This window comes from Podarcis liolepis (assembly GCF_965112155.1).
Source record: "Podarcis liolepis genome assembly, chromosome: 8".
Classification (NCBI taxonomy): Eukaryota; Metazoa; Chordata; class Lepidosauria; order Squamata; family Lacertidae; genus Podarcis; species Podarcis liolepis.
Window position 1 is genome coordinate 49,717,767 of NC_139560.1, and position 23,449 is coordinate 49,741,215.

Genomic DNA, 23,449 nt, shown 5'->3' on the forward strand with positions numbered 1-23,449 from the left:
TGCTGATAGTGTCCAGAATGTTTGGATACTTAAAACCAAAGAGGTTAGATCTGAACAACTCTATTAAACAAAGTGTATATAGATGATTATGAAGATGCCTAGTAAATGGTAAATATACATTGTTCCAACTTATTTCAGTGGTGGAGTTTCTGTATGAAAAATAATCAAAAATATAAAATCACCATTGTCATCTTTTTTGTATGCCACCATTCCATGGTTAAAACCATGCTCAAGGTGACTTACAACATGAAAAGATTTGCAAAATTACAAATATAACAAAAGTCATCATAACCAGTAAATAAAACATATCAAAAAGAACACAACCAAACTGAACAATTTCCACATAAATCATAATAACATCTAAAGATAATATATTAATATTGGTGGCAGCAACAAATATAATCCTAAACTGTACCCCAGCCCAAGGGTCTGTTAAGCAGCCTCAGCTTTTGTAGCTGGAGTCAGCCAGGGCCCTGCCCTCCCAGGCCAGGTGGTAAAAGGCCAGCAAGGCAGGGAGCGGGTCTTCCAGGACTCATAGCCAAGATGGTCTCCAATGTAAAATTCAATGTTGGATCATGGATCTCTCAAAAACTCTTAGGATTCTCACACAATTAGAGTTCCTATTTTAGGAGAATGTAGCAGCAAGAGTTAAGGCAGTCACTATTTCACAGCACAAACCTCTTTACAAGTATACACAAAAGTAAAAATGGGAGAGAAATTCAATTTATTTCATGCTTTCTGAAACCCAAACAGCCATTCTTTGAAATTCACAATTCTCCAGATTGTGTAATGCAGTTCCCCAGCCAAATCATTTGTAAAAAATTCACAAACTGGGGTTAAAGTGTACCTAAAAACACATATATTGGTGAAAATAACAAAAAATGCATCGTATTAGGGAAAATTGCTTGCAAAAATGTGTATATTAAGTAAAATTGCCTATAAATATGTGTCTATTAGGAGAAATTTGCACTAATATGCTGAAGAATTTTCCTTAGGACTTTTTTTAACAAAGCAAACTGATGTGGAAATGTGAAAAACTGAAATTAAGATTAGAAAAATGAGAAACAGAGAGAAACCAAAATGGTCAGAATGATCCCTCATTACTCAGAATTACTCTAAGCCCCATAGAGTTTTATGAGCCTTACTCTCAGGTAACTGTGTAGAGGACTGCAGCCCTAATGCCCCAGTGCAAAAGATTTGAAATATCAAGAATGCTTAAGTAGTAAGATTGCTAGATTCTATAAAGAAGAATGATTCTGTGTCCCACTATTTTTCAGAAGAAAATATATTGGTTGATGTTGCTCTTCCTTACATAGTGTTGCAGAGGTAAAGGAAGTTGTACCTGCTGAACACTTCTCAACTCAGTTTATAATGCCTACCCTTTATTCTATTAGGATGATCTAATGCTGTCCCTACATAACAAGTGCACAAACTTTAATACTGAAGAAGAAGAAGTTACTGCTGGAGTTATGGGTTTTAAACTAATATTGCATGCAGATACTTGGACATAATTATATTCAGTGTTGGCAAGAATGGGAAGATAGCACTATGAACAAATTTTGTAACGTAATAGAAAAGGGTAAATAAGAAGAAAATACTTCAGCTACTAAATCCCAACTTGATGAAGCATTTATAAATACTGGAGAAACAGTACATACTTGTGTCTAACTCTACACATTAGAGGATATGGGTTTCCTTATGGAAACCCTACTCAAGTATTCAGTACCAATGAGCGCGAAACACATTCCCCCAGAATGCAGATAAATTGAAAGGTGAGATTGAATGGGATCATGTCTGGATAACTATTCTGCTGTCCCACATTTATTTATTTAAAATATTTATGCCCCACTTTATAGCCTGAAGAGGCTCTCAAAGTGGTTTAGAAAAGATTTGCACAACACAGTTGCATTTAAGCATAGCAGTAGGGGGGGAAATGACATTGTGTCATATGGTGTCAGGATAATTCAGGCAGAATTTCCTGTCCTCCTCTGTCTCCCTTTGGCCACAGCCAGCTAAGCAACAACTGTTCTGAAGCAAAGGATTGGAGCTGAGCAGCTAAACACACTCAGCCCATAATGGAAGCAAATCTTTTTCTGGTAGTTCACCACCCATACTTGCCACACTGATTGTACTCCCCTGAGTTTGGCACCTGTGAGGACACTGCCTATCCCCATACCCAAAATGCCATTGCATACACACACACTCAACTCTGGCTGTGTCGGCATCAGCTAGAAGGGGACCTATATATGTACGATTGTATGTGCTCCCTTCATGATTTCTGTCCCTGTAGAGGGTTACCAATGCACAGGATCCATATATGTACATGCCCCTTTCAGACTGACACCAATCATGCATCAGCTGCAGCAGGGACTTGGCCAGTGTACACACTGGAGCCTATGGGACACAGCTAGCCTGTACATTTTAGATAGGGTAGCTCTGTATTTTAGTGACAAGCCTATGATTATACCCATGGATTAAGCATGAGATCACACACTTTTGATTTTTACTTGTTTTCCTGCTGTTTGGCAAATGTGATTTTGAACTAACTTTCAGATCGCCATAGGCTTCATATCTTTTAAGAAGCCATACTCCAGTATATCCTTTTTATAGTGTGAAACCCATGTAGAGTAGCAAGCCATCTGCATGCTGATTGAACCTGAAAGAAACCCATTTTGCAGATGTGCCATTTGAATGTCTTACTGGCATTGTAACTTTTTTTTAACTTCTGGTAATTGCTTTAGAAGAACAAAGCTCTTTGTTTAAGGGGAGCTCAGGGAGATCATAATTGCCATAAGGTACAAGACTGTTTCCAAGTATTTCTGAATTGCTTTTCTTTCTACATTAAATATTTAACGTCTAATCTTTGGCCAAACTGTAGAAACCCACTAAGGTCCATGGGTGATGACATCAGGAAGAGAATGGAGACCTGCCAGTTAAATGCTCTGTGTAATTTTCACTATATAACCACCACTTGAAAAGTATCTGGCTGAATTTGAAATAATATGCAAGAATACAGAAGCATGTAGTCACTGAAAAGTGGACCATAAGCAATTGGTTTCACACATTTGTGAAAAACTGAAGATTCACAAATTGTTTTTTTTTAAAAAAAAAATACAAACAACTTTTTCACTTCCCAAACATTGTGAAACAAATGTTTATCTTCCTCTTCCTCTGTAAAATCTTTTTTTTTAAGGATCGAAACAATAATCTTTATTTACAGCAATGTGCAATGTGACTTGGAACTTTTTTTAAAAAATAAAATATTGGTTTTTTGCACAAATTTTCCAACATAACAACTTCATAACATCATAACAAATCTTTGGCTTTCACAACCTAAGACTTTCCCTCAACCTCTTCTAATGGTTTTCTAAATTCTTCTCTATTTTTGCATTTTATTGTTCCTCTGTAAAATCTTGACCCCTTATGGGTTTTTAATTGAAAGACTTATCATTCTTAGCACTTTTTGTCAGGACTGATGCCAGTACTGACTTTATCTGTGGATATCCAGCAGTGAGATGGTAACCCAGTACTCCAAGAGGGAATTGTTTTAATGCAAGCGCTGACTGAAATATTTGCTAGATCAGCTAAAGGGTACCTGTTTCTCAGTCATGTGCTCTGATACTCTTTTGCCTTTGCTAAGAGAGCAGTTTCATACCAGGCAGAGTGGACTATTTATTTTTTGTTGAAGGATAAGAGAGTGTGAATATAAACACACATAGGGTACAATTCATCCAAAACTAAACTTCCAAAACCATTGATAGAATAGTGGACGTCCTTACCTTTTGCACTGAAAATAGTATGACAACAGTGCATAATTGTGACTAGATCATTCCCTTCTACCCAGTGCTACTTTTCTAGAAAAAGAGGTGCTGGAACTCACTATTAACACCTTCCTCATTCTTTTAGAATGGCAATGGCACCCACCTGAGAGGTGCCAGCACTGAGTTCTGGTGAGTTCTGGCTGAAAAACAATTGGCAGTGAGGATGCTATACATGTGTGGTGGCAACTGACAGCTTGCAGGCCGTATCCAACCTGAACAACATATGAAGATATTGGGAGGTCCTGCTATAGATCAAGCCATATCTGCTAAGAATTTTCATATTATATTTTAAAATAAAAAAATATTATTAGCACAAAATTCTGACCAATGCATTGTACCTTATAGTACTACCTTTTGTGACAGACTATCCACAAATCAAGCAGTGGTGACCATGCGTTCCAGTAATTATTTGAAATGCAATTTTTTTTGCAAATGGGATTATCTTTTCAATAGTTTGAAACTCTGCTTTCTCAGTCAATTCTCCTCCTTAGCACTCATCCAAATTTGACTCTAATGTTCTTCATGAGATAGGACAAGAAGAGTTTGCAAGGCTATATATGTAATATGACACTTTCAGCTATATCAGAGTTTGAATCTTGATTAGAAAATTCTGTGATTAGTTTCTCAGTACAAGAAAGATGCTTAAAAATAAAATAAAAATAATTTGATAGTTGTGTGGAGGGGTTCTTGCAACCCAATAATTGCAAAACATTATCCAATTCTATGGTGGAATAGTTTGGAATACTGTATAGATTTGGTAGCAGTAAACAGACCATGTGCCTATTGATCTTTGAAGTAATGGAAGGGGAATGTCAGGAATGACTATCAGTGATAGATGAAAGCTAGGAGAGAATAAGGCAAGCCAGGCTGATGGACAGGAAGCCAACATCTGCTAAAAGGCATAATGGCACCCGACTTCACTTTCAACTTGACTTCCATGGCAGCTCTGGCTCCTGCTTATTTCAGAAATAAAATTAAAGATATTTCAGTCACTGTACCCATTAAATTTCAATAGATGGTCTTAGTTCAGCCTTAGAAAGTTCCCGTGAGCACATGCAGAGAGAGTCTTGTCTAAACTATTGTTAATATTTTTTAACAAAATAAATATAAATATTTGATCCATTTTATAATGCTCCTTTTATTTAGTGCTGGCAGTTACTTGCAGATAAGAAACTGAAAAGGCACTCCTTTACTCTAAGAGAGACATGGGGAACCTCTCGCCTGCCAGATATTGTTGGACTATAACTACCATCATCCCTGACTCCATGCCATGCTCACTGGGGCTGATGGGAGATGAAGTCCAGCAGCATCTGGAGGGCCACAGGTTGCCAACCCTTCATCTTACAGGAAGCTGGCATGGGCTGGCATCCCCCAAATTCTATTAATTCTTCTAATAAACAAAAAATGACATTAATACTTGCCAAGGCAAAACAGTAAGCAGTAAGGCAGTTTGTAGTAACACTGGTATTTAGGGTGTGTGTAGTGGTTGGTTTGTTTTTTAAGATGCTAGTGTCAGTCTCAGTATAGTGCCTGCCACTATACCATCCCTAATGGCTGGGAACAAGGAAGTGTGTGGTGATTTTAGCCAGTTTTCATATGCTATATTTTTAAGTTGGCATTTTGTTCTGCTGGTGATGCTGATTATGATGATGATTTACTTCTTTTCTATGGCTTGTCCTAAGTCGCAGGGACTGTTTGGTATTGAAATGGAAATAAATAAAAGATGAAGTATTCCATACAGGACTAGTCAAGCACTACAGTGCTTCATGTGATTTTGTTACGATTAACTAAGTGCACTGATGTTCATGAAATGCAGTGGCGTTGCTACGGGGGACGGGGGGAGGTGCGCCATGGGTTCCATGTCTGTGGGAGTGACAAGAAGTCACCCTGCGGGGGCTCGCGGCAGCACGAGCCACCGCAGCCACATGTGGAGGATCCTCCGTTCGCGGCTGCAGCCATGAGCAGAAGATCCCAGTGCTGGTGGCAAACCGTTAAGCACAGCGCATGTGTGGCATCGCATGCATGGGCTGTACGTAGCGACGCCACACATACGCTGTATAGCGGTTTTCCGCTGGCACCACTCCAGAGGCATATGGACGGTGCTGGGATCCTCTGCTCGTGGCTGTAGCAGCGATGGAGGGATCCCGGCACCCTCCGTACGGCTCTGGAGCGGTGCCGGCGGAAAACCGCTATACAGCTCGTGTGCAGCATCGCTACGTACAGCACATGTGTCCTACATAGTGATGCCGCACATGCGTTCTACGTAACGACGCCCACACAGGGTGTCACGACGCCCTCCTTCACCCCTGATGAAATGTTCACCATGGTGACGATTGGATTACTGACTTTACAAACATTCTTTGGTGAAAAGTTTTTAAAATTTTTTTATACATTTGCTTTTTTATCCAGTCATCTTACATTTCCCTATAAAATACTCATTTTAAGGCTGCAGTCCTAATATACACTTATTTCCCTATAAAATATTCAGTTTAAGGCTGCAATCCTATATACACTTACCTGGAATAAGTCTCAATGAACTTCATGGGTTTACCTCTGAGCAGATGCATAAAAGGCTGGACTGTTAGTGTAGAATTATAGAAAACCTTTTATTCAGTTTGCTATTGCTAGCTGTACCTAAAGCTATTTTAATTTTTAGAAGAACCTTAGAGTGAAGAGTTAAGAAAACTAAAGAAATACATTTGGCACTGTCAAAAATCCCTGAATTGTCCCTCCAATATCCCTGTGCTCTGCCAAACATTTAATCAAGTTTAATCAAAACTCACTGGTCTAATACAAAAACTTAATATTAGGTATGTCACCTGAGCTATGATCTACACAGGCTCAGGATTAAGAAAAATTGACGCTCCATGCAAAACGACAAGGCAAATGCAGTTCTGTGTGGGCAAAAAGTTTGTGTTAAATCCCAGGGTGAATATATGTGGCAGAGAGAGGAGGTATTGGATTATTGCTGGAATAGTTTTAGGTTTTAGTGAAATAAAATGAGACCCAGCGGCTGCCAGCAACAGTAACCAGGAATCTACAGTATGCTCTGTGGGTTCTTGCTTAGGCCTTGATTTTCATCCAGAACTATAGCATTTGCTGCTTCTGCCAGATGTTCGGGCTTGGGCCAACAATCCCATATAGGCTCACAGGAAAAACAAACCTTTATCCCTATGCATAACTATGAGACTCTGGCACAGTGCTCTATAGAGCTGTAAGTTATCCCATGGCTGCTGAAGGGTACTACAATTTTCTTTATAAAAAAATAACCATTTTCCTAAGCTTTTAAACCTGTATTCTTACCCAGTAAACAAAGGAGGAAATTTTGTTTCTTAAAATGTGGTTTTAAATGGAACTGTTAAACTACAGGAAAGCCCGGACTCTGGGTCAGCAGCCTGAAACGCAGTGGATATGCATTCAATACATAACCATGGGTGTAGCCAGGATTTTTGTTAGGGGGGCAGAACCGACATGATTGGTCAGTTAGTTTCTATTGTTTTACTTGATCGGGGGGGGGAGGCAGCTGCCCCTCCCTGGCTACGCCCATGTACATAACCTCTGCAGGCCAAACAACTGTCCCTTGCCTTTTCGCAAACAATCTGGGGGGAACTGCAGGACCTGTGTTGGCTTTGGCGTCTGAAGTTCCTTTCCAATTTTCCAGTTCAGTCCCTTGGTGCTAAACAGCTGGCTTCCCCATGTTCTTATGAGTGCAGGGGAATACTGGGGAAAGATGGTGTAAACATTATTTTATTATGTTTGTTTAAAAGAGTAACAGGGTGGGAAGCTGCCCTTCAGTATCAGGGCAGCATATAGAGCATCATAGAGCAAAAATATCAGCATCAAAATAAAATCACAGTTAAAATGAAACACAAAGGAAAGCAGTAGCTCATAATTCTGCAGGAAAATGTCAGCAGAATAGATTAAGCAATTATATACCAGCTCACGTTAGCTGCTGGAATGCCTGGGCAAATACTCATGTCTTTGCCTGGCACCAGAATGACATCACACTTGGCATCAGGCAAGCCTTCTTGGGCCCAGCATTCCACAAATAAAGAGCTATGTCTGAGAAGCCCCTTTCTCTGGCTGTCATCCCCACTTCAACTATATGGGGCATCCAGAGGAAAGCTTTAAATGACAGACACAGGGTGCTTCCAGGCCACTGTTGTTTTCCGGTGAGAATCAATCGTATTCAAGAGAATTTAGGTTGATTTGGAGCTCTTGTGCAAGAAATCCACTCCACACCCATATCCCCAAATCAGACTTTTTGCAGTAAGGAAAGTGACAGAGAAATGCACTGGAAAGTGTGGGATAACAATTGCTTGATGTGGTGTTGTATAGCCTCCCTGCAAGCAAATCAGAATGAATGCTCAATAAACAACTACTGTCATATAACAACCCCACAAACTTTGTGCAAACAAATCAGGATGAGTATTCAATTCATGTTGTCTGGAAGTGATCACAGTGTTTGGGCAGGTTTAGGTGATAGAAGATAGTCCTTTGAGTATTCAGGTGCTAAGTCATTTAGGAATATATGGGTAAGCATCAGCACTTTGAAGTGTGCGTGGAAATCAGTAGTAGCCATTTAAGAACTGGTAAGCAATGATACAAGGGACGCAGGTGGTGCTGTGGGTTAAACCACAGAGCCTAGGACTTGCCGATCAGAAGGTCAGCGGTTCGAATCCCCACGACAGGGTGAGCTCCCGTTGCTCGGTCCCTGCTCCTGCCAACCTAGCAGTTCGAAAGCACGTCAAAGTGCAAGTAGATAAATAAGTACCACTCCGGTGGGAAGGTAAACAGTGTTTCTGTGCGCTGCTGTTAGTCATGTGGCTTAGTCATGCTGGCCACATGACCCAGAAGCTGTACACCAGCTCCCTCGGCCAATAAAGCAAGATGAGCGTCACAACCCCAGAGTCGGTCACGACGGGACCTAATGGTCAGGGGTCCCTTTACCTTTAAGCAAGGGTACATTAGTCCATTTAGGGCTTTTAAAATCTGACATTGCCTATGCTCACTCATACCTATCCTTGCAACATTAAGGACCAGAAATTTGCCTTTAGAAAATAAGAAAACATATAAAAAGGTAAAGGTAAAGGGACCCCTGACAATTAAGTCCAGTCGCGAATGACTCTGGGGTTGCAGCGCTCATCTCACTTGAAAGGCCGAGGGAGCCAGCGTTTGTCCACTTCCGCAGACAGTTTTTCCAGGTCATGTGGCCAGCATGACTAAGCTGCTTCTGGCGAAACCAGAGCAGCGCATGGAAATGCCGTTTACCTTCCCACTGGAGCAGTACCTATTTACCTACTTGCACTGTGTGCTTTCAAACTGCTAGGTTGGCAGGAGCAGGGACCGAACAATGGGAGCTCACCACGTCGCTGAGATTCAAACCGCTGACCTTTCGATCGGCAAGCCCAAGTGGCACCATGGTTTAACCCACAGTGCCACCTGCGTCCATATATATGCACTTTAAATGGAATACCTGCAACCCTTATTGGCTTGAAGACAAAGAAGGAATAACATAAAGAAAAGCATGGGTTTTATTGTTCAACATCTGGAAGTGTGTGAGCCCCACACCCCCTTGAGTGTTTACAGAGTGATGATGAACAAATTTACATCTACCGGAATCAAGGGATATTGCAGCAGGATATCACGACTAGAGGAAATTTGCACTGCAACTGATCTCTAGGGCATTCTTTAAAAATATTTCACTTCTAACAAGTATCACTAGAAAACAGTCGTCACTCCCATTCCCTTGCGTTGAACATGCTTGTTACACTTTTTTTCTCCGCCTATACAAAGACCACAGAAGAAAGCAGTTGGCTACATGAAGCTTGACAGAGCACTACAAGGAGAGCATATAAATCTTCTTACGTTGGCTGTGTGCCCTTGGAATTAAACGGAAATTGTCTTTTGAATGTTTTTTCTCCCAAACACACTAGATTAACAAAGTATATTGTGCCTTCACAGCTTAATATATGCTGGAAAGTTTGGCAGTTGTTGGCATCTGAGGCAAGGCCTTGTGTTCCTAATCCTTCCTTCTTCTTAAAGTATAAACCAGACATTATAAGGGCTTGTGCAAAAGTCTTGGGGAACTTTGTGAACACCTCTCAGGTGGCACCTCTCAGGTAGGCTCCATTGCCATTATGAGAGAACAATGGAGGCATTCATGGCGAGTTCTGGCACCTCTTTTTCTAGAAAAATAGCACTCGCAACAGGGATGCCAACTTGACAAAAATAGGGGGGTATGACATAATGCATGCACACCATTTGAATGGCAATGCCCATCAACTTTGGGAGGGCAAGGTCCCCTCAAATATTTCATGGGAGGGCAAAGCCCCCTCGGCCCCTAGGAATTTGCTCCTATGACCCACAGAAAAAAATCCCTGTCTCGGGTAAGCTATTGCGCAGGGCAGGCAAAACAACACGACTGCATTTATTTTTAAAACTTATCAGCTCACTTTAAAAAAATTATATTTAATTGCATTGCAGGGGTTGTTTATATGAAAACAACAATAGCAACAAAGAAGCGAACTAAAATAAAACCAGAATGGTGGTGGGAAGGAAAGGAGGAGAGCATTCATAGGTTTTGCTTATTTTCCATTTACAGGGGTATCATAAATTACCTTTACATTCAACTGAGGGAAGAGTTCAGCTTGGTAAGTACAGTATCTAATTTATGTAACTTTTCAGCTCACATTTAAAAAGTTTAACAATGAGTTTTACCCATCTTGTTTTTCACTAGAGAACTATCAGGTCAAAATGGATTCTCCCTTCATCAAGCATTTTTTATCCTCCTTCAAAGATGGCATACTTACTGGGTTTTTTGGTTGCAGTATTAACCATGCTATTTGCTATAGTCCTCACGTATCATGTGTAGGTTGCTCTCCATTTACTGCTAGTATGGTCTTGTATACTAGAGATAGGCTACTCTCCACTTACTGCCGGTATTGCGGCCATTGCTACAGTAAGTTTGTAGACCCTCCCTGAGAAGGAAAAAAAAATGTAGCTACATCACCACATCATGGTACAACAAAAAATGTCTATGATCTCCTAACATAATCTCATGTAGCATTTTTAATTTGTCTTGGCTTTCAGTTTTGTCTATCAGACATTGTTTTTAAATATATTGCATATACAGTGGTGCCTTGGTTTATGAACTTAATCCGTTCCGGAAGTCCATACTTAAACCAAAGCGTTCTTAAACCAAGGTGTGCTTTCCCATAGAAAGTAATGCAAAATGGATTAATCCGTTCCAGACTTTTAAAAACAGCCCCTAAATCAGCAATTTAACATGAATTTTACTATCTAACAAGACCATTGATCCATAAAATGAAAGCAATAATCAATGTACTGCACTATAAAATAAATAAAACTGTATTGTAGATGATAAAAAAAAATTTAAAAATTCTTCCCTGTACTAATGATAGTCATTGTTTGGATGGGGGGGCTTTTATCCATTTCCGCAGTCACACAATCAATCAATCAATTAGTAGCTGAACTGGGATCCACACAGATCCCCCCCCCCATTGCGGGAAATGCTTCCTAGAGCGCGCACCTCCCGCAGCGGCATGGGGGGTGGGTTGAACGCCCACCAACCAGATGGCTGGTGGGCGTGCAGCTTCCCTCCCAAGCCTCTGCGGGGATTGCTCTCCTCCCTCAGCTGCATGGAGGAGAGTTGTGAGCCCACCTACCATATGGCTGGTGGACACGCAGCTTCCCTTCCTCACGGCTGCGGGAAATGCTGTGGTGACCCCCTTCTCTGCTGCCGGACAATGGAAGTGTGGCACTCAAAACAGAAGTGCACCCCCAAATGGAGTACGTTCGTATACCAAAAAAAAATAAAAAATACCCAACCAGGAACACTCATTTCCGGGTTTGAAGTGTTCCTAATCCAAAAAGTTCATTAACTAGGCTGTTCGTAACCCAAGGTACCACTGTATATACCCTTTTAAGAAAAGTGTAGGAAAATCAACAGTGACATAATCTTGCCTATTACTGTGATATTTTGTAGAAAATATTTGTGTATGCATGCCATATTCAGTAGATAAAATCACTTCTCTTGCAAAATGCAATGTTCCTCATATTTCGGGAAACCAGTTTTTTTATAGGATTGCTCTACACATTAAAAAATCAATCTTGGATGCACCGTTTTGAAAACATAGAATCAGCATTTTACAGTAAACTCAGTCCTCATCATGCTTGTAAGCTGCAGAATGTGTCCAGCCCCTTAGGTTTCTTTTACATTGCTTTCCTTTCTCGAAATTATTCTGACATTGAATCTGTTTTATAGTTTACTGAATGCTCATCATGTCATTTCAGAAAGGTTCCAAATACACCCCCCATTGCTCATCTCTTCATGCTCAGTGCTGTAGAATCATAGAATCATAGAGTTGGAATAGACCACAAAGGCCATCGAGTCCAACCCCCTGCCAAGCAGGAAACACCATCAGAGCACTCCTGACATATGGTTGCCAAGCCTCTGCTTAAAGACCTCCAAAGAAGGAGACTCCACCACACTCCTTGGCAGCAAATTCCACTGTCAAACAGCTCTTACTGTCAGGAAGTTCTTCCTAATGTTTAGGTGGAATCTTCTTTCTTGTAGTTTGGATCCATTGCTGCGTGTTCGCTTCTCTGGAGCAGCAGAAAACAACCTTTCTCCCTCCTCTATATGACATCCTTTTATATATTTGAACATGGCTATCATATCACCCCTTAACCTCCTCTTCTCCAGGCTAAACATGCCCAGCTCCCTTAGCCGTTCCTCATAAGGCATCGTTTCCAGACCTTTGACCATTTTGGTTGCCCTCCTCTGGACACGTTCCAGTTTGTCAGTGTCCTTCTTGAACTGTGGTGCCCAGAACTGGACACAGTACTCCAGGTGAGGTCTGACCAGAGCAGAATACAGTGGCACTATTACTTCCCTTGATCTAGATGCTATACTCCTATTGATGCAGCCCAGAATTGCATTGGCTTTTTTAGCTGCCGCGTCACACTGTTGGCTCATGTCAAGTTTGTGGTAAACCAAGACTCCTAGATCCTTTTCTCATGTACTGCTCTCAAGCCAGGCGTCACCCATCTTGTATTTGTGCCTCTCATTTTTTTTGCCCAAGTGCAATACTTTACATTTCTCCCTGTTAAAGTTCATCTTGTTTGTTTTGGCCCAGTTCTCTAATCTGTCAAGGTCGTTTTGAAGTGTGATCCTGTCCTCTGGGGTGTTAGCCACCCCTCCCAGTTTGGTGTCATCTGCAAATTTGATCAGGATGCCCTTGAGTCCATCATCCAAGTCGTTGATAAAGATGTTGAATAAGACCGGGCCCAAGACAGAACCCGGTGGCATCCCACTAGTCACTCTTCTCCAGGATGAAGAGAAACTATTGATGAGCACCCTTTGGGTTCGGTCAGTCAGCCAGTTACAAATCCACTGAGTGGTAGCATAGTCAAGACCGCATTTTACCAGCTTCTTTACAAGAATATCATGGTGCACCTTGTCGAATGCCTTGCTGAAATCAAGGTAGGCTACATCCACTGTGTTCCCTTCATCTACCAGGCTTGTAATTCTGTCAAAAAACGAGATCAGGTTAGTCTGACATGACTTATTTTTCAGAAATCCATGCTGACTATTGGTGATCACAGCATTCCTTTCTAGGTGCTCATAGACTGTTTGCTTGATGATCTGCTCCAGAATCTTCCCTGGTATTGATGTCAGACTGACTGGGCGATAATTATTTGGGTCCTCTCTTTTCCCCTTTTTGAATCTGTACATGTACAAGATTTTACATTATCCAATATTTCATCTTTTTCCCAAGTCAGGTTGTGGTACTATTGTCAGTCTTCCCTGTCCCAACAGGTGTATGCTGATGCCATGAAACCAATAAAGTGTATAAAACTGAATTTGATTATTTTTGGTTAAAAAATTGTTCTTAACACCATTAATCAAGACCAACTCAATTTAACGTTTACACATCTGTTCATTTTTCATTAAACAGAATAGTAATGCCTAAATTTAAATTTAGGCATTTAGTGCTTGTATTAAATTCCATGCCACACATTCATCTTGAAACAATAGATAATGCAGAATACAGTAGTATTGCAATGTTGATTCGGAGAAATTAATTTAAAAAAGTAAACACTGCAATATGCAGACCCATCATTTTTCAAACTGAGCAGTGTTTTATGTCTCATTGATTATCGCAGAAGACAGATATTTCATTTAAATCAATTATAACTGCCTCAAAACTGTATTGTGGATTAGATTTGCAAAGAGAAACAATAAAATTGTACACTGAACTTTCAAGAGAAAATGCTCATAATCAGTACAATTGCTGCTGTTCAGACATTGCCATCTTACCTTATCTATGGCATCACACTCATGCTTTGGCATAGGTAAGCACTCTTATACCAGCAATAATATAGTCTGATCCAGTACAATACTGTTCTGTATGCATGTATGGCTAAGAAGAGAGGCAGAAGCAGGTGCTGATCATTGAAGATAACTTATGTAACTACTAAAGAGCCAGCTGGGTCGAAACAAGCATTATGGATCTGAGATAAGATGATAATGAATATCCGTGGCTGCGGAACTGAAGCGTATCCTTGTAAGATGAGCCACCCTAGGTCCTTCATACACGACACCAGTTTAACTGCCCATTCACCGTCCCTGTCCATGTTTATAGTCAGAAGTGTCCACTGATAAGACTCAGTTTGCTCTAGTCTCATAGTTAGACATATTGTGGGTTATACTAGCCACCATAGTCAAACATACAGAGATATTATCTACAAAATACATGGTTCAATAGCCACTCATGTAGGCTTATGTTAGTATAAGCATGTCTGCAACTTGAAAAGGCAATGTCTCTCTTTGGGATGCAGAACCTCTTCCCTTGGGATGACAGGACACCAGGGAGCTGCAACAATTTGATGTGTCATATACTGATAACAGGCCAGTAAACAATCATGGCTCAAGGCTTCCATAATAGGGGGTGGAACAAGGGAAGGATAGATCTCTGTCTAAAGCAACACAGCTGGATAAGAGCTGAGGCAGTACAATATGTTTAGGATCAAGCTGGAATTATCCAGTGAGATATGATTTAGAGCATGTAACTGTAAACTTAGAAAAGGAGAGGGATGTCATAAAGGTATGAGAAATGCCATGCTAAAACTCAAATCCAGCAATGAAATCAATTTCAACATACCATAGCACCTCCTTGGAGCAAGTTAAGTAGGAAACCATGCGTGCAAACATAAAGGATTTACCATATGGATCTCATTGCAAGATCTGTATAACCAGACATTTCCATTACATGTGTTTGTTAATTTTCTCCATACTAATTTCTTTCATAAACGTAGATGCCTGGGCCTTTACAAATCCCAACTTGTTCCTTTTATCATTATACAGATATGCTAAGCTTAAGCAGCATTGTTAGTGTCAAGTCACTCCATTCTGAATCCATTACTTCTGTGCTACACTCAAAGAAGGGTTTAAATCTTAGAAGAATCCCTGAAATATAGTCTCTTTGACTTTGCTTTGGCTACAATCCTAGGCACATGTACCTGGGAACACACCCCATTGAACTCAGTGGGACTTACCTTTGAATAGATATGTATAGGATCACACTGCAACCTATAGTTTTATATCTACTTACCTAGGAGCAGATCCCATTAAACCTAACAGGACCTAGAATCATTGTAAAGTTGGAAGGGACCATGAGGGTCAACTAGTTCAACCCCCTGCAATGTAAGAATCTTTTGCCCAATGTGGGGCTCAGACTCACGACCCTGAAATTAAGAGTCTCATGTTCTACCAACTGAGATACCCCAGTAGATTTGCTTCTGAGTAGACATATATAGTGCTGTCCTGTAAGGCTCTAATACTAAACACACTTTCCTGCAAATGGGTTTCATTGAATTCAGTGGGACTGTTTATTTTATCTGTTTAATATATTTTTATGCTGCCTTCAGGGAAGTAACTGTGATTAAGTCTGTGTATTGTGTAAGACTCAATCTTTTTGCATGAAGTTCCTCTCTTTGGAAAGCATGGGAAAATGCAAATCTTTTAATGGAATAAGGAAACAGAATTAAACAAAGTAAAGACCCAGAGTTAATTTTAAAAGATATTTATTTATCAAACCATTTATCAAATAGGCCATCTCATTCAGAAGACTTATGGCCTGATCTGGGGAAGTCTGAGAACTAGACATCTCCTGGTCTTCCCCTTGCCTTTTCCATGCAGAGTCTTGACAATTTTGCATGCATTACAAAATGTGTGTCACTGCACATGGAAAACTGAGACAAAGAGAAAATGACATGCCATACACGAGAAGGAATTCATGCATATGACTCGTTGGACCATGTTGCCATATGACAAGCAGATGTCCTGACATCACCCTCAATCTATATCACAACCTTGGTTTTCCATCTCTCTCACACACTCCTCTTCTGCATTTTTTCTGGTTCCGCTACAAATGGGTGGAAATTGCTGGGAAATGGATTTTGGCTAAACATGAAGAGCAATTTCAAGCAGTTTGACTGTGGAACTAACTGCTTCAGGAAGTAGCGGCATTTAAGTAGAGGCCTGTCAGGGCTGCTGCAGTTGCACCTTACATTGCAAATCCTGCACTGTGCTGATGGTTGGCTAGATTACCCGAAAGGACCCTTCCAGTTCTTTGATTCTATCTCCCTTGTGCTAAATTCAGGCTTATAGCAAGCCAATAGAATTCACTTTAAATGTGGATATGTAGCAGCATGCCAAAAGTTGAATGCCATGTGTGGTAGCATATTAGGACAAGCCAAAGAGAGCTTGTACAAGTCTTCTATTTCTACGCAGATATGATAATGAGGAATTGCACCCTGACATTTTGATCCTGTTCCTGCTGAAACTTCCATCTACAAGAAGTTGACTTTTTAGCTGCACATTGCTTGTAAATGCCCCCTCCCAAAAATATTTTTAAATTAGAAATTTAATTAATGCAGCAGACTAAGACTAGAAGAGGACGAGATGGTTGGATAGTGTTCGCGAAGCTACCAGCATGAGTTTGACCAAACTGCAGGAGGCAGTGGAAGACAGGAGTGCCTGACGTGCTCTGGTCCATGGGGTCCCGAAGAGTCGGACACGACTAAACAACAAAAGACTATATACTAATATCTGTTCATGCTGAATTGGTTCCATTCCCACCTTTTTATGGTTGATTAATTCCTAATGGCTGTACTAATCCTATTTATATGTACAGAACTTGTTTCTGTACAGAACTTGTTTCTGACTAAACATAAACAGAATGTTGCTATGAAGCTACATGCATCCACTCAAATTTCTTCTATAAAACTATTAAATGTGCAAGTACCCCTGTCTTCCTATGCCTCTCAACACCATGGAAATGTGCTAGCCATATTTGGCTATGCTGCTCACATGTAAAGGCTGCACTCGACCTAAGAAAGCTGGGACTAAGCTAAGTTCTGCTCTTGCGTCCCTATGCCTGTCACTGTCCATGATTTGGTGGGCATCTGGAGTCTCCTATACCTGCTTTATTTAGAACCTTGCAAAACTGGGGTTCTAGATAACACAGGAGGCCCTCAGGAGTAGAGGAGACTCCTCAGTTCAAATTTTACTGTACAACTAGTAAAGAGCAACTGGCATAGTTATTGTTTGTATAATACACATTAAGCCTCATTTTTTCTGTTGGGTGTGTTCCAGTACTTGAGTCCAATTTCTCATTCAGCATTTAGCATAGTATGTCAGCACCCTCTAGTGATGCTTTGGAACAATACCTGTTGAAGCATAGAAGTAGCCATTTCAGGAATGACAAAGAGAAAGGTATGCATACCATGCTACATCTAAAGTAGCTTTGAGGAATCAACCATAAAAAGGTGGAAATGGAACCAATTCAGCATGAACATATCTTAGTCTGCTGCATTTTTTTTAAAATACTAATATGCATTAGGTAAAGGTAAAGGGACCCCTGACCATTAGGTCCAGTTGTGACCGACTCTGGGGTTGTGGCGCTCATCTCGCTTTATTGACCAAGGGAGCCGGCATACAGCTTCTAGGTCATGTGGCCAGCATGACTAAGCTGCTTCTGGCGAACCAGAACAGCGCACGGAAACACCGTTTACCTTCCCACCTAGCAGTACCTATTTATCTACTTGCATTTTGACGTGCTTTCAAACTGCTAGGTGGGCAGGAGCTGGGACCGAGCAACAGGAGCTCACTCCGTCGCAGGGATTCGAACCGCCGACCTTCTGATCGGCAAGTCCTAGGCTCTGTGGTTTAACCCACAGCGCCACCCACGTCCCACCCATGCATTACCCATGTTCAGTTTTTAAGACCACTAGCTGTGTCATTATTACTCATTTGTTTTATGCAGTTCAAACTTTAAACCGTTCAGTACGATTCAATCCCTGGCATCTCCAGGTTCTAGGATCTCTTACAATAGGACTGGAAAAGAACCGGGACCCTAAATCATAGAACTCTAGAGTTCGAAGGGACTCAAAGCACCTTAAAGTCCAAACTGCTGCACTGCAGAAACCACAAGTGCTCACTGCTATCCAGAATAGACCTTAGTATGCTCAGGTGTCTTCTCTTGAAGCTGTGCTTCTATTGAAAAGGCATTACATGTTCCCAGCACTTGATGTCCTGTATTTTATATAGCATATTGACTGCTATATCAATGCTACTAGGATTTCTATGTGGAATGCAATATCCTAATGGGTATATGCGTGTAATATGAATGGTGCCAAATGATAAAAACTGCCTCCTCCCAAACGCCAGCTATAAAGGAGCACTCATGTAGCCTTTACAAGCCGCCATTCTCCTGCCCTGACAATGTTGCTGCACCATTGCAATTATCTCTTATGAACCGTTTTATGAAGCTTCAATTCCACCCTATATGGGTCCCGCTCATATGAAACACGCATTTATGTTGTGTTCAGTATTCCGGGATCCAACAAGATGAAATTGGGTCTAGTCTATAATGGTAAATAATAAGTAAATATTGACTCTTTGTTTAAAAAGAGGACAGTGGGTATGGTTACCCTCTCATCTGCTATCCACTGTCTGGGGTGTTGGAGACCATTGCATAAGGTTAAAATTTAACTGAGGGTATGCTTTACCTGACTGGCTAAATAAGCCCTTTGTGTTTAGATAAAACATTATAAATCATATGTTCATATACCTAGGATACATGCTCTTTGCTTCAAGTGATCTTCATTTTCGAACGACCTACCTCTTTGCTAATTCTTAAGTTGTTTTTGTTCCACAATGGCAGAATGCACCAGCAAAATATCTACGTTCAGCACAAGTGCTGTTGCTTATGGAACTAAATAGAATTGCTCTGACCTTGAGCTTTGTGATTACTAACAACATTCAAAATCAATAGGAGAGTGGGTAGCCGGATATTATAGCTTAGAGGAGCTAATCAATAAATCTTAAGTGAAGTCTTCATTTATCTGCTCTAAGAAACATGTTTTTGTCTAATACCAAAGTGATAAGAATGCAAACATATAATGACTCCTTAGTTAAAAAATATACAGATGCATTACGCTAAAAAACACACACCAAGATAACATTTGTAACAGTCCCAAGCAGAACTTAGCTTCCAAATAATACAACAAAATATTACATCAATAGAATAATCTTATCCTTGGTGGACCCTTTGGGGTATGGTAGAATAGCTCCTACATCCCCTTGTGCTTATAGCCACAGGGTTACCCCACCAAAAAAAAAAAAAAAAGGTTAGTGAAGTCATTGCCCTGACAGGACTCCAGGTGTACCAGCAGGGGAGCAGGACAGTGCTGGATGCACTGGAGAGAAATGGACTTTAAATTGAGTCTAGACACCAGTCCTGATGGTGTAGTGTTTTGTAATGTTAGTAAGCTCTAACATTTCCAAATAACAGATGGAACTGTTAGCCCATAAGACAGAGAGACCAACACTAGGTGGAGCCACAGCCAATGACAGGCAGACCCCACTAAGCTACCTCATTCTTTTTCTCAATTCAGATTGAAGCGGCTTGAGGAAAATGCATAAAAACACAGTATGAAACAAGATAATAGGTACATGATAGATATGGATTGTGGCTAATAGCGTGGGTAAACCACATCCCAAACCTGCTTAGTTCTGCAAAGGCCAAACAGAGACTAAGTAGGAGGAAGCTGACAGACAGTGCCACTACCCGCTAGACCAAGAAAGGCATGCCAGATGCGCGTGTATGGGAAGAGGTTGTTCAGCCAACAGATGGGTCAGTAGACTCCTCACCTTCCTCCACACCTCTGTTTCCTAGAGCCAGTAGGTGCTTGAAGCAGGAAGAGTAGCAATGTGAAGGCGAAGTCTCAGGTTACGGGCACACAACACATATGGGGAGGGTATATAAACCAGCTGGAGGTCGGGGTCTCCCTGTTGCAACCGCTCTATAGTCATACTTCGGGTTAAATATGCTTCAGGTTGAGCGTTTTCAGGTTACGCTCCGCGGCGACCCGGAAATAATGGAACACATTACTTCCGGGATTCACCGCTCGCGCATGCGCAGACGCTCACAATGACATCGCGTGCATGCGCAGAAGTGGAGAAACGCTAGATGCGCGGGCGCATTTTACGTTCTACTCAGGATGCGAACGGGGCTCTGGAACGGATCCCGTTTGCATCCAGAGGTACCACTGTGCAGGGCCTAGACCTGTTGACAACTACCTAGAGGCTAGAAACATGGGTGTTTGTATATGGAGCACTGTGGAAGCTGCTATAAGTGGGGGTTTTTGTTGATAAAGAGTTAACTATCAAAAGTGTGTCTTCCTTGGATCGGGAGGGCCAGGACAATAAAGCCAGTAACTGTAAGTGATTATTCCAATCTAATTCACCCAAGCTGCAAGGTCTGCAAATACTAATGACATAAAACATATCTTCTTCTAACAAACCTCTGAACATTAGCAGAGGAGGAAGAAACTGGGATCTTTGCAATAGGAAAAAGGCACTATGTTCTCCCATCTTGCTCCTATATTGAACTAAGAGCCTTGCATTATGTTCAAAGGATGGGTAAAATCTATAACACGTGGGTCCTGCAGCAAAATTTTGCAGTGTGGTGTGTTTTCTGTTGAGGATTCTTGCCACTATACCCCATTCCTCTATTTAGGGGTTCTTTTCCCTCTTAGGGGTTTTTCCTCCTAAATATCTTTTTACTTCTTCAAACTTCAGGATACCCCCAAGCCTGCTGATACCTTGATCTTGCACGTGAGTTGTGCTTATTTGGCAACATAAGCAATGACACCTCCCCATGAAGACTGGAACTAGAGCAAATAACCATTTCATACCTTGGGGCTCTTGCCTAGTCCTCAGCAAGTAAGATGTAAGGATGGGTGCAAAAGGCACTAGCCAACTGGGCACAGGTTAATCAATATACTGTGTCTTTTAAAAGATTGTACATCTCTTCAGAATGCCAGTGCCATTATATGAATTTTACTCAGACTCCTCCGTTCAGCAAGGGAGATGTGTGTGCAGAAGAAATCTTCTACATGCAGATTCCTCTTTCTTGAGGGGAGTGTTTGTGCAATGAAGTGCTGTGCAAATAAGGTCTCTTACCTGGATACCCACATTGAATAACTGAGGACTGCCTCCTTCAAAATTAGTTTGGGGTTCTGTTAGATACCATTATGACCCTGGGCCCAAGTGCCTCCTGTGGTGTGAGGCACCTTGTGTCAGCTGGTAAACCAACTGCAACTGCTCCTGGGCAGACATAGCCTAGCCATAGCCGTCCATTTTATTGTAATCTTCAGATTAGGCTATTGTAATATGTTGCACATAGGGCTGCTGTTTTGTTTTGTTTCGTTTTTTAAAAACCTGATACTAAAATGTCTCTCTCTTTACAAGTGTGTTTGGCCTTAATAGAGCTTCTTAAAATTTGTAACCTGAGATCAATGGTGGAGCTTCATGCTCTGGCACCAGGGGCAGAGAGAAGGCGGGGGCGGGGCTGGCATGCGTCCCGGGGGTGGAGTGTACCGCCTGCAGGGGCGTGGTGCGCCACCTGCGGGGGTGTGGCACCCAGCACGGGCGGGGGGGCAGCCGCGATGGCACCCTACCAGGATCGCAATGCCAGGGGCGGTGTGCTCCCCCCGCACTCCTCTACCTCCGCCAGTGCCTGAGATTTGACTCTGTGTGTTAAAATAAATATAAATACATTGTTCACCACTCAGGTGCAATGACCATGTATTCTATATACAAATTCCAAAAGTCATTTGCAACACAAATTGCAGGAACCTTGATCAGCACAACCTGCACTCAGGTCCCACATGTGGGCATCTGTTGACCCACTGTGAGGACAAGATGCTGGACTGGATCAGTCTATGGTCTGCTCTAAAGTTCTCCTTATGTTGTTATGTCATGCTTAACCTATGTGCTTGGAATATTCAAAATGTATACCATGTGGAACTATCTCCGCATATATGGGCAGGGGGAGGACTGCAGTCTGATTTCACTGGAATCAAAGCATTAACTGTCCTTTTTTAATTCCTTCTATTTCATTGGGACTCATATGTGCCTAACTTGTTGTATTATATTCAGAGTGGGAGTATATACAGTTCAATTTCTGTTCTTTAAAATACTATTAAAAAAAACTTTTAAAAACTGCTACACAAATCTGCAGTTTCTGGAGTCTCCTTTTTCTTTTCTAAATTATTTGGCAGAAGTGCAAGACTTTTGGATTATGAAGAGAAAAAATGTTAACTTGATTCCTCACAGTCTGCTGTTATTGCAGCTATTACTGATAGTCAACTGAAAACCATTAGAACTCCCCCCTTCAAATTTCTGTTCAAAGCTTTGACATATATGAGTTGGTCATATCCGACACTGAATGGTGCTACTCTATTTTCCAGACAGTTGTAGTCTGGTATACTTTGTAAAAATGGATGTGTTCTATTTCTAACTTGGCCTGAGGTCACTGTTGTGGACTTTTTTTACAGCCTAATGAAAGTTATTTGAATTTAGGTTCATCTCTGTACTACCTATGAATACAATGAATTTATCATAAAAGTCTCCAAAGCAGCCTTCATAGCATGCTATGTGGATAATGTGTTATTTATATTTTTCACCAAGGGAATATTTTGCTTATCATCCCATTCTCAGTGATATGATAGCTGGAGATATTCATATTTTAAGGCCGCATATGTTTGGGGTTAACAAAAGTTAGTTGCTTGGAACTATGAATGACTAAAGTTTATAGTCAACAGAGTATATAAAAGCTGGGGGAGAAGCAATTGGGATTGGCAAAATGGCCCAGGAGACAGTTCTGGCCCCATGTGCCTTCCATTGCCCCCTGAAACTGGCAACTTCCTAAGGCTGCATTTCAATTTAAAATAAGTCATGGAAATCAAGTCTCATGTGACTGTAGTCTGGTATTTGGCTTCAATGACAAAAGCAGTGGGATGCTCACCATTCTTTGGAGCACTGAGCACAAACTACGTACTTATGTCTCACCATTTGTAAATGTTTTTTAAAACCCCTTGATTTTACTTAGAAAATGCCATTTTTAATTATTTTAAATTACAGTAACAAGCATTAGAACTTTCTCTGCTAATTATGATATCTTAAAGTTTTAGAACTGCAATCCAGAATGCAATATTCTAACTTGCATTCTGTAACATAATATTGAACATAC

The 23,449-nt window shown here is 41.1% G+C and overlaps 1 protein-coding gene across 2 annotated transcripts in view; it reads left to right on the forward strand.

Annotated features, from left to right (window-relative positions):
- The window catches only part of GNAL (G protein subunit alpha L), a 176,258-nt gene that overhangs the window by 13,302 nt on the left and 139,507 nt on the right, over positions 1–23,449 (forward strand). For both annotated transcript variants that reach the window (XM_083518706.1, XM_083518709.1), the window contains exon 3: positions 10,426–10,474. In XM_083518706.1, coding sequence (XP_083374832.1) covers positions 10,426–10,474 — 49 coding nt within the window. The remainder of the gene's footprint in view (positions 1–10,425; positions 10,475–23,449) is intronic.